This window comes from Chinchilla lanigera, unplaced genomic scaffold (assembly GCF_000276665.1).
Source record: "Chinchilla lanigera isolate Chin_1 unplaced genomic scaffold, ChiLan1.0 scaffold00015, whole genome shotgun sequence".
Classification (NCBI taxonomy): domain Eukaryota; kingdom Metazoa; phylum Chordata; class Mammalia; order Rodentia; family Chinchillidae; genus Chinchilla; species Chinchilla lanigera.
The window spans coordinates 11,532,580-11,543,846 of NW_004955416.1; the positions used below are offsets into that span (position 1 = coordinate 11,532,580).

Here is an 11,267-nt window from a genome sequence, read left to right on the forward strand (position 1 = left end):
GCACACTTCCTGATTCCATGCTGACCAGACCCTGGCACGAGGTCCAGCAGCCTTAATTCCTTGTGCTGTGTTTTAAGAATCCCTTATACCATGGCTGGCAGCATTCACATTTACATGTTTACTGAGTATTCCTGGGGTCTTCCCTGTTGCTACTTTGCAAGGAGGAAATTCTGCTGCTGTCCCCTGGAAGATTTTAGACTTATGGTAGAGTTCGTATCCATTGGAATGATACCTATGTATGAAATGTAGTTCTTACTTGTTTGGAAATAACCTTTGGCTAGAATCCATTGCATCCAAAGTAAGCTAGCGAATCCCCGAGCTTGGGTGTTACTAACTTCCCCAAAGGAAGAAACCGGCTTTCATAACCTCCTTTAGAAATATCCTTTGGCTACAATCACATTCTAGCCAAAACAGGCTATGGAGGAAAAAGCTTGGAAGCTAGAGCTAAGATGAGTAGTATCAGGAGTAAACAAATTTTAGAAGCCCAAGCCACCCACTTATTCGTGTAGCACACATTGCACATCTGCGATATGTCTGCCCCTGCGCCACTGTAAATGCTGGCACTGAAGGATTCCACATGAAAGTAAGTACGGAGAAGAGATTCCAGAGTGAGTGAGCATTGGAGTTCGAGGAATGCACAGCCAAATTGCCATAGAAGGAAATAGAAATAGAGCACCAGGTAGAGAAACCTGGCCAGTGGGACCCTGGGAGGTCAGAGGACATTTTCAGAATGATGTGTGGATAACAAGTGCCAAAGGGGCAGAGTGTGTCCCTCTTCCCCCAGCCCTTCAAGGGTAGGAGGCCTTCCCAGACCACACAACCCACAGCTGCTGTGGGCTCCCCACTGCCGTGCGTGTGCGCATGGTGCGCCTCCCAACCCCTGTGCTTAAGGCCGCTGTTGGGTCCTGATCAGAGCCTGTCCTGTCCTCGGGGACCCCTGTGACCACAGGTGAGCTGCTGCCCCAACTCACTGCTCTCTTAGGCGTTCTCTTTTGCCTTTCAAACAGTGCACAGAGCTGTTCTGCAGGTGCTGTGTGCATCCTGACCTTTGTCCTAGTCCCCGCCTAGGGCCTCATCCCCGCCGCCCAGTCTGTGCTGAGCTGTGTACACACGCACACTTCCTGATTCCATGCTGACCAGACCCTGGCACGAGGTCCAGCAGCCTTAATCCCACCACCTGCTCAGACCTGTTGTTTGTCCTGACCTGGTGCTGATGTTCCGCGCCTCCACCTGCTGTCCCTCCATGCAGCACTTGTGGGAGCTGCCCTGTGGGTGTCCTGAGTCCCATGACTGGATGATCTAAACCCAGATTTCAGAACTCCATCAGGTCTATCGGAGAGCTGGTCCTCTGGGCTGAGTGAAATTCAAAAGAAGGAAGATCACTACGCCTCACACCTAAAGATCGCTGTCATTACAGGGCTGTGTGTTACTTCCTAATCCCTTTTCCCTCTGTGGATTTTTTAAGGAACATAGTTGCACCCCGTTTTGACCTGAGTTTGTCCATTTAACTCCTAAGAAACATACTTTAAACCACCGCATGCTTCCTTAGCAAGTTTCTTTTTATCACAGAATCTGCCACAAGTGCTGACAGTTTTGTGATCTGTCTCTGTAGCTAGAAGCTCTGGTGAACTTAGGAAAAATATTGTTAGTTGTGAAATAGAACGGCCTTTCACATTAGTTCATTAAACACGAACGTCCAGGCTGTGACACGCCCTGACATGCCCTGTGCTGTGCTTCTTCCTAGATGTAGCCCTCTCCTTCCCCTTACTTGGAGTTTCTCTCAATGGCTTGGTGACACAGTTTAATAACCCTGAACAATCAGGTTCCATCTGGGCGTGCTTCTGTTTTTTTGCAAATGGTGTGTAGCAGGTGCTCCCTTGTGCCCACCCCTTCTCCTGGGCGGTTGGCAGTGAGGGTCTGTGGTACTGTGTGAACTCTGCGGCATGGCTGCACTACTCCGGAGTCAGTGCCTCTAAGGTTACCACCACCCGTGTAGACGCTCAGTCTTGTGTACTCCCTGCTGGATAGAAGCACTAGTTTCTGCATGGCTAGACCTTGGAAGGGATTGCCGGCTGCCTGGGTATGTGTTAATGTAGTACCTTCAGTTTTCCGTAATATTGCCAGCACTGCTTCTCAGTGCATTCTGTCACCCTGCATTCCTGCCAGCAGGGAAGGTGCTTCTCTTGTTGGTGGCCTGCTCACCCACACCTGGCATCGTCAGACATGGTGTCTGTCCATCTTATGAGTGAGTAGAGGGTCACATTTGGGTTTTAATTTGCACTTCCCTTTTTACTGATGAAGTTCTCTTGTCCTCCGTCTTCCTCCCTCCTTCCCTCCCTCTCTTGAAAACACCCTTTTATAAAATTCTGTTTTTCCCTATGGCCCTCTTGTGGTGGAGTCTCGGGGCTCCTTGTGTTTCTCGCCTGAGATGCAAAGCCTGTTGGGTGTGTGGGAAGCAAATGTCCTCCTACGGGCTGGCCACTCTGGGACCTTCTTCATGTGTCTTCTCGTGCCCGGCGGTCCTTGACTGTAACGTAGAACGACTTCTTAGTTTTTCACAGTTGGCTGGGGCTTCGTGTGTCCTACCGGGTGAGTTTCCTGGTGAAAGCTTTGGTCCGAGGGAAGGCTGCTGTCACACAGCTGTGAGAAAGTGGAGTATGTGAGACCTGTACTGAGTGTGTCCTGGTGCGCACAAACGGGCTGGGACCGGAGGTCCCTGGGATAAGAGCGCTCCTGCTTCTCCACAGGCCTTTAGGGACATCGAGATCCCTGAGGACGCTTCCCCACACTCTGAAGAGGCAAAGTTGCCTTCTTTTTCAGCTGACCAAAGCATATCCCTTGCCCTCTGTCCCTTTTTCCCTTCCTTGTTCACAGCCCCAACCCTGAGCCCAGGAGGTCCTGTGATGTGTTGTGTAGAACGCAGACTCAGGATTTTGGAATCATGTTTTGCTATAAAAACAAAAGATGGGAGGAACACTTGCTCATCCCAGCAGCAGGTGACTGCATGGAACCCCCTTTCTTCAGATCCACTCCAGATGGCTGGGCAGATGCTGCCTGCACCTGGAAGTCATTGGCTTTGTTCTTGATTTAGGATTGTCTCTGAATCTTCTGTTCCTCGTTCATTAACTGACTTCAGCTGCCATGTCCCTCTTCTCAGAGCTTTGCCTTGTAATTAGTAGCAGTGGTGGAAAGAGCCCCTAGCCAGAGGTGGGCACTGCGGCTTCCCTCCTTGACATCCCAACCCCATAGTCAGTACCCAGCAGCCCTTCTTTTGGGGGATGAGGGCTACTTTGAAAATCTGATAACCGTGGAGGGAGGAGACCCCAAATACCTGTGCTTCTTCCCCCAAAGCCTCTGAACTTCAAACCCTGCTGTACTGGTTGTGCCAGTGTAAAAGCAACCTCCAGGTCATGGCTTTGCAGGGAGGGACCACACTCGTCTCTCCCCCTTCCATGGATCCACTTCAGGAGCGGAGACCTCAAAATAATGTACTTCAGCCAGCGGCCTGCCCTGTGCTTCGGCTGCTGGACTCGAGAACAGTGCCTGTCCAGTGCCGGTGCTCCAGCTCGTGGAGGGCACCTCATACCTTCAACTGCGTGGTCCCCCCCATGGGTCTTGGGCCCTGACGCCATGGCCGCCCCTTCCTGCCTTGACCCTCACAGTTAGCACTCTTGCAAACACCTTCTTCCTGTGGGAGTGCAGCCAGGGCAGGACACCTATGTCCTGGAGCACCGTGCAGTCAGGTGGCTCTGGCGGGCATCAGGTCTAGCTCTGGCCATGGGTGAATCCTGCTTTTAACTTGTTATAATCTTTTGTGTCCTGCTCACTAGAGGATCCTTAATAGTCCCTTTACTGATCTTCCTGCTTTCTTCCGGTGGAAGCTTCCATGCTCCTGTGTGTGGTCTCTCTTCACCACTAAAAGACTGGTTTTCCCTGGAGGACCCCACGTCTTCTCCAGGACAGGCTCTAACTCTGGAGCTTCCTATTGGAGCTCCTCTGGCTGCACCCGACAAGCCTGTCTTGTCCTGTCCTGTGCCCAGCGGCCCTGATGGCCAGCCCTCCCCAGGGCCCAGAGACTCACTGATTGGCCCTGTCCTCTCCTGGGCCTGAGGCAGGGTCCCGTGCACAGCATGCTTCTCCAGCATGGAGGCCTTGCTCTCTTCCTGTCCTTATGACCTGTCTGCCCTTCATGCCCAGCCCAGATGCTGGCCCCATACAGCACCTGTCCACCTTGCCAGCCAGAAACGGCCACTCCCTCCCAGAATTCCTTCCTAAGGCCCCTATTTTCCCAAGGGGAGGAAGGGGGGCTGGAGTTTTGTCGCCCCTCAACTATGGATTTGTATAGTTCTTTCCACCAAAGTCAGTTATCAGGAAACACTTCCTATCACCCTGGATTTCTCAGTAGATGTTTATTCTGAAAAGTTGGGTCATTGACCTCACCTTTACTAGATCCTGTCAAATCATTTCCCCGCATGCTGGTTTGTACTCTGCAGTCAAGCGAGGAAAGAGTTCTGGTGCTTTAAGTCCTCTGACGTCTTCTTCATTTAGTCCTCTGACGTCTTCTTCATTTTTATCGTCTTAGGTGTAAAATATTTACTCCTGGTTTGAATATGCATCTTCATGTTGAACGTCCTATCTTTCGTGTGTATACCAGGCTTTCCATGTTTCCTCTTCTGCGCTGTCTTCACTTCTGGTCCTGTTCATTTCTAGGCATCCTGTATATTCCGGATGTCCTTTGTAGGCCAGTAGGAGAGGATGTGCCTTCTGTTTTGTTCCACCACACCTAGGGGGCTGCATTCTTCTGTGTCTCCACTGTGGCTTCCACTTGCCCCCACCAGGAAAGGGGAGAGACGAATGTGGTCCCTCCCTGCAAAGCCATGACCTGGAGGTTGCTTCTGCCGATTCTTCTTGTGTCCCGTGGAGTGGAACTTGGGGTGGCGTGGGAGGCTGGGAAATGGAGCTTGTGTTCCACACAAGTGTTTACCCAGCTCACAATGGCACGAGAATGGATTGTGAGACCATTGATGGGTTGAAAGACTTGGAGCAGTTAGCCCTGGAAAATATGGTAGTCTTCCAGTTAATTGTCCTTTAGTAAGCCATTTTCTGATAAAGGCGCATATCTTCCATATCGTTAAAACTCCACTCAAAGAGTTCATAATAATAGTAATAATAATGTTGCGGTTTGTCAAACCTATTTTCACTTTTATTCAAAAATGCATTTATGATTATCAAAGAAAATCAAAGAAGGAATAATCAGAAATGCAATGACTCAGTTAGAAATTGAAATGAAATTTGTAATGCATTTATTTAGTTAATTGGCCAGAAAGAAACTTCAGGTTCATTATTTTTGCAAAATGTGGAAGACAGAATCTCAGTCACTTGGTACTGAAATAAGCCTCTTGTATTTTTTTTTCTTTATCCAGTTCACATTCATTTTAAGCTAAAGTGTACAAGTGAGATGATACAGTTTTAGACTCATAGAAGTGGTAGTATGGTGGGTTTAAGATACTGTGGGTTTCTCTCCCACGCCCTTTTGTCTTCATACCCTAGCTCATGCATGCAACCTCTACTTCCCAGGTATGGTGTCAGCCCCGAGAACATAATCCTCTATGGTCAGAGCATCGGGACCGTCCCCACTGTGGACTTGGCCTCGCGGTACGAGTGTGCAGCTGTAATTCTCCACTCCCCTCTGATGTCTGGTTTGCGCGTAGCCTTTCCAGATACCAGGAAAACCTACTGCTTTGATGCTTTCCCCAGGTAAGCTCATTTTTTTGCTGGGCGGGTGTAGAGTTGGCCAGAGGCTCAGCTCACCTCTGATGCTGCCGTAACTGTGTCCCACACCGAAACCTGACTCTGGCCCTGTGCTGGGCACCAGAGGCACATGGGGCGAATGTGATTTGTGTACTGAAGAGAGACTTGGGCCTCACTTGTGCAAATCTTCAGATGGTGTATGAAGACCTTGACTATGCTGATACTGGGATTAATTGATTTAGCTGTACTATGTAGCATTAAAAAGCACCCATATACCCATCCATCCATCCATCCATCCAGAGGGATCTATATTACAGAATCACAAAGAGCTACCTGCAAATTGATGATGAAGCATTTAGCAGTGGTTTAGACACTGAAGTAGAAATGACAAGCAAGCAGAGGTTTCAGGCTTCTCTCTTTTGATCAGACAGCACAGGGAAGTGAAAGGTGGTGTGCTCAATCTTCGTAAACAATAAAACGGGAAGAAGCTCCCCAAAGGCCAGCATTTGATTTGGGGACAGTACAGTGAAGTGAGCCAGCCCCCCCACCCATTCCCCTGCTTCCCTCTGGTGGCAGGAGCCCCTGCAGAGGCCCCACGTCCACCAAGGGAGGGGTAGGACTCCTCCACACAGCCTCTCACCCAGCCCAGGGAAGGAGGTGGAGCAACTGCTGACCTCACCCTGCAGTTTTCTAGTTCCACTAATAGAAAAAAAGCAAGAGCACTTTGGTTTCTTGAATACCTCTGTTTGGAAATTTATTCTTGCTTTTTCATTTGTATCCCAAAGCATGGGAAATATTTTAATAAAATTTGTCCCCTAAACTTCCCGCATGTGGTGCTGAGGCAGCCTGAACTATTCAGTCTCCCCTGGCCAGCTCAGCTACCCCGACCCATTACAGAGACAGCCCCAGCAGGTTTAGGATTTTCCTTGCTGTCATTCTGCTGTTGCTGGGGAATACTCATCCCTGGGCTGTGCAGACACCTGTTCCCGCAGACCGTCTGGCTGCACAGGGAGAAACCTTCTGTTAGCACCTTGGGGCTTTGGCTGCGCGAGAGTTGTCCCAGGACTCATGAAGCTCAGCTTTCTGGGAAAGCGGCTCTGCAGATGCTGGCAGTGTGGCTGGGAATACCAAGTAGAGCTGACTTGTGGCTCAACTACGGCCTTATTTGTTCTGAATTGGTAATGAGAGGCCAGTTTGTTGAAAGACAGATATTTCGCATTGCTGTGGGAAGCAGTTCTGGGTGTTACCCTGGCAACAAAATGAGTAGGTTTCTTCCTAGCTCTTAAATTAGCCTATACCTTAAAATGCAACCATGATAACTGGTTGCAACTTATTAATTAATAACAAATCAGTAATTTAGGCTGAGTTTGATTTTTTTCAGGCTTCTTGCTATGTGTGTCATACTAATTTTCCCCCTTAATGTTCATAATAACCTCAAGAGTTGATCTAGTTATTGTACTCATTTTACAGATTAAGATACTGAGCCTTGGAAAGGTTAATAACGTGCTTAAAATTGGTGATTGTAGATGACAGAAGCCACTCCTCATGATTAATACCATAAATTATTGATACAGTGATTTCAAGCCATTAACAGTTGCATCAACTTTCATCATTAATTGAATTTGATGGAAATTGAATCATGTTCTTCCAATGTCCATTGCTGCCAAATAGCAGAATCATCTCTCTGGGCTTCTCAAAGGAAGACGCTTTCACATTGTCTTTCAGTATTAGAAAAATAAAGGCGTCCTGATCATCATTTCATTTGTAGTTTACTTTCTTTCACCTTCACATTTAGGGTCAGACCATGGCAGTCCGTCTCAAATGCGCTCTCCAGACGGTGGATCCCCCTGCAGAGTCTCGGGCCTGTGCACACCACTGAGCAAATACCTATTTAATTGAGAGCAGTTGACCTCTTTCAGAGGAAATCACTGTAAAACTGACTGTAGGAGCAAGTAGATTTCAAGTAAGAGTCCTAGTCTGCAGAACTGACTACTATGCCCGAGGTGCTGCCCTTTGCCAGTCACGTGGCCCAGCAGTTTTGCCATCTTTCTGGGCGGCGCTGAGGGGTGTCGGCAGCCTTGGGAGTTGTTAGCAGGCTGTGTGGTAGTTGTTTGTAATCTGCGGAATTGTTGCCAGAGTTCTTCATTATCTCCATGGCCGCCTGCCTGTTATTTAAGAATCTCTCTGAGCTTCAGTGCCCTCCCCCATAAAACAGGGATGGTCTTTCCTCACTGGTGCGTTCGAGGCCTGAGCAAGAGTTTCTGCTTGCAAAGCTGTTGGCTGGGGGAAATGTTTACTGTTAACAAGAAGCCTCCTTGTAAAGTACCCACTCTGATTCTTCTGTAATAGTGATGAGTAGATATGGAAAGAGAAATCAAAGATAAGATGCCCCGTGGCAGGGGACAAGTTGGAGAGAGATTTGTTTCTCATCTCGTCAGAGAGGCCACCCCAACACCCCTGCCCGGCAGGTGGCTCCCGGTGTTGCGTTCTCCTGTGCTGCATGCTTTAGGAGCCCAAAGCATTTGAAGATCCTTAACATTCAGCCTTTGAGAACAGATTTGATTTGTATAAACAGTCAGAAGTCATTTGGAGTCAAATCTGTCTCATTAAGTTTTCAGGCTAAGTGACACATACCCTTTCTACCAGGAAATGAGACCTTTTTATGAAATGGGGTTTGCATCATGTTAATAAGTTTTCTTTTCTATTTTTTTGTTAATAAGTTTTCTTTAACAAATAGTTCTGAAAATTTGAGTAGCAGGGGATTAAGTGTCCAACTCTCCAAAGAGTTATTCATTCAGTTATATTAAATGCTGGCCTGTTTATTTTTTTAAAAAATCAGCTCCCAAAAAATGAACATATAAAGAATATTAAGTTATTGGTTTCTTAGTCTGGTGCTTTTAGGAGTTCTGTTTTTAATAAAATGACTTTAACAAAAACACAACAGCTAAAAGCAGATTGGCTCCTGGAACAAAAAAAGGACATTAGTGGAAAAACTAGCGAAATCCAAATAAAGTCTGGAGTTTTTAGTTAATAGTAATGTACCAAACTCAATTTCTTAGTTTTAACAAATGTACGTGGCAAAGTACTATGTTAACTTTATAGGAAATGGGTTAGGAGTGTAAAGAAAACCTGAATTGATTTTGTATCTGTTTTGGAAATCCAAAATGAAAAGTTTATGTGATGAAAATGTGAGACACTGGAAAAATGGGGGCGGGGGCATCACAGTGTATCACTGTGTGTCACCAGCAGTACTAGATGGGCAACTCCAATGTGGGACATTGACGGGAAGTGTGTGTGTGTGTGTGTGCGCTCACGTGTGTCCACACGGGAAATCCCTGTACCCTCCTTTCAGTTTTGTTGTGAACCTAAAACTATTCTAAAAACAGTCTATTTCAAAACCCCACCTTGTTCACTTCCTTGCCTGTAGACATGGATCCTCCATTCCCAGCAGCCTCTCCTACCTGAGCTTAACTAACGGAGCCCTTCCCCTTCCCCTTCTGTCTTGCAGCATCGACAAGATCTCCAAGGTCACCTCTCCTGTACTGGTCATTCATGGTACAGAGGATGAGGTCATCGACTTCTCCCATGGGCTGGCGATGTATGAGCGGTGTCCCCGCGCGGTGGAGCCCCTCTGGGTGGAAGGGGCTGGGCACAATGACATAGAGCTTTATGCACAGTACCTGGAAAGACTGAAACAGTTCATATCTCACGAGCTTCCTAACTCCTGAAGAACACAGCTCAACCTTACCTCATCTACTGTGAACAGACGGGTCCTCTGTTTTGCACATGCTTTAACGGATAGCCCGATAGCCACGAAGAGGTGCCCAGCCCTTTGGGTGTTCTCCTCGAAGAGCTCATGCAATCTCAGTCTTTTGTATCTAGAAGTTGTTCTACTAACTCCCACCACACACGTACTCCCAGCTTCCTCGCCTGGCTGGATCGGGAACGCGAGCCGACCTGGGGACCGTCTTCTAGTGCTGTATAAAGTGTGCTCTGCCTGTGTCGCCCTCGCCCACCACCTCCGATTCATCACCACGGGGCTCAACCCTCCCCCACCACTCTTCGCAGTATTCCACGTGCAGCTCGCTCTCCGCCACTGGGTTTGGGGTCAACCATTTGTGAAGCTGTGCTAGTGTAACTGGAAAACTCTCGTGGTGAAAATCCCTTTATTAATTCTTGTTAACATATCGATCTTTCCCCAGATGAATGAGCTAAAGGGTAATTTACTGAAACGATCACAAACAGCTTCATGCACTGTAACCCTATAAATATAACTGGAATATTCTTAAATGAAAGGAACCTGGGGTTTTTTAAGTGTAAATTTATTACTAGCCAACAGAGTTTTAATATTTTGATTGTCTGGTTGGTCTAACAAAGAGCCTGGCCAACTCTCTCCTCCTATAAAGCCCTCCTTGTAGGCTTTTTTAAAGTACTGTACATATTTGCAATTACATTGTGCATAGATTCTTATTGGGTAGTTTTCTTTTGTGGGGCTACAACAATGAACTGCAAATTCCTTGTTTGTAATATAAATGATTGAATACATTTTGTTAATATGTTTTTATTCCTATGTTTTGCTATTAAAAAAATTTTATAACATTTCCAAGACAAAAATTCCAAGTTTATGCTTTGAAGAATTTATGTAATTAAAAATTTCACTAAACTACTCTTTTTAGTTTAGGAGTTTTTCGGGTGTTGACACTGGAGTGGCACCAGATAAGCATCGGAAATGTAAGATGCTTACAATTGCTACATGACTTGTATCGGTCGGGGGTTTGGGTCTGGGGGTCCTCTGGTTTTAATTCTTTTTCAAATTTAAAAGCCTTAAATGTCCTGTGAGCCTCTGATCATTGTACACCTGGATTGCGGTTGGTTGCCGGTTTGTGTCCTGTTGCGTGGCTGCGGCACAGTGGTTGGTAATGGAATAAAGGATGCATGGATCAGAAGGTGTGGGCTGGCGTAGTTTTTCTTTATCACAGAAATGGGTACATAAGAAAGCGGCGTTTTGTGTGGATTTAAGAGGAGGTCCCTGGGGTCTGCTGAGGTGGCCTCTTTCTCAAGGTGTGCGAAGACCCGTGCTGTTCTGTGTGGGATTGTGGGTTACTTTGGGAGGAATCAAGACACCCAACATGGGCAGGAGGGGCAGCAGTGTGTGTGTGTGGTGTGCACAGTGGTACCAGCCCTGGGCCGTCTCTGGAGCTTGGGACAGCCCAGCCAGGAGGGACAGGCGCCTGTTTCTTTGGAGGCTTGAGTCTAGTGTGTTCCAGGGCTGAAAGGAGTGAGTGGTGCTGGCTTTCCACTTTCAGAGCCCTGGCCTGAGCACGCAGGAAGAGGCCTGGGCGGGAGAGCATGGGCAGGCAGCCTGGTCCTGAGTCAGCGTCTGTGATAGGAGCCGCAGAGGGTGCGGTGGCTCCTGAGGGCTCTTCGTGACACGCAAAGGTCATGCCCATCTCATGAGACCAGGAGCCCCAGCCCGAAAGAAGAAAGACCAGACATCAGTCTCCCTAGGGGGCTGG

The 11,267-nt window shown here is 47.7% G+C and overlaps 1 protein-coding gene across 1 annotated transcript in view; it reads left to right on the top strand.

The window, feature by feature from the left end:
* Window positions 1–10,697, top strand: part of Abhd17c (abhydrolase domain containing 17C) — a gene marked incomplete at its 5' end in the record, with an annotated part of 47,626 nt that extends 36,929 nt beyond the window's left edge. The window contains 2 exon segments of the mRNA XM_005381433.2: window positions 5,578–5,757; window positions 9,260–10,697. Of these exon segments, the coding sequence (XP_005381490.1) occupies window positions 5,578–5,757; window positions 9,260–9,479 (400 nt within the window). The 3' untranslated portion in view covers window positions 9,480–10,697.
* Window positions 10,698–11,267: the final 570 nt, after the last annotated feature.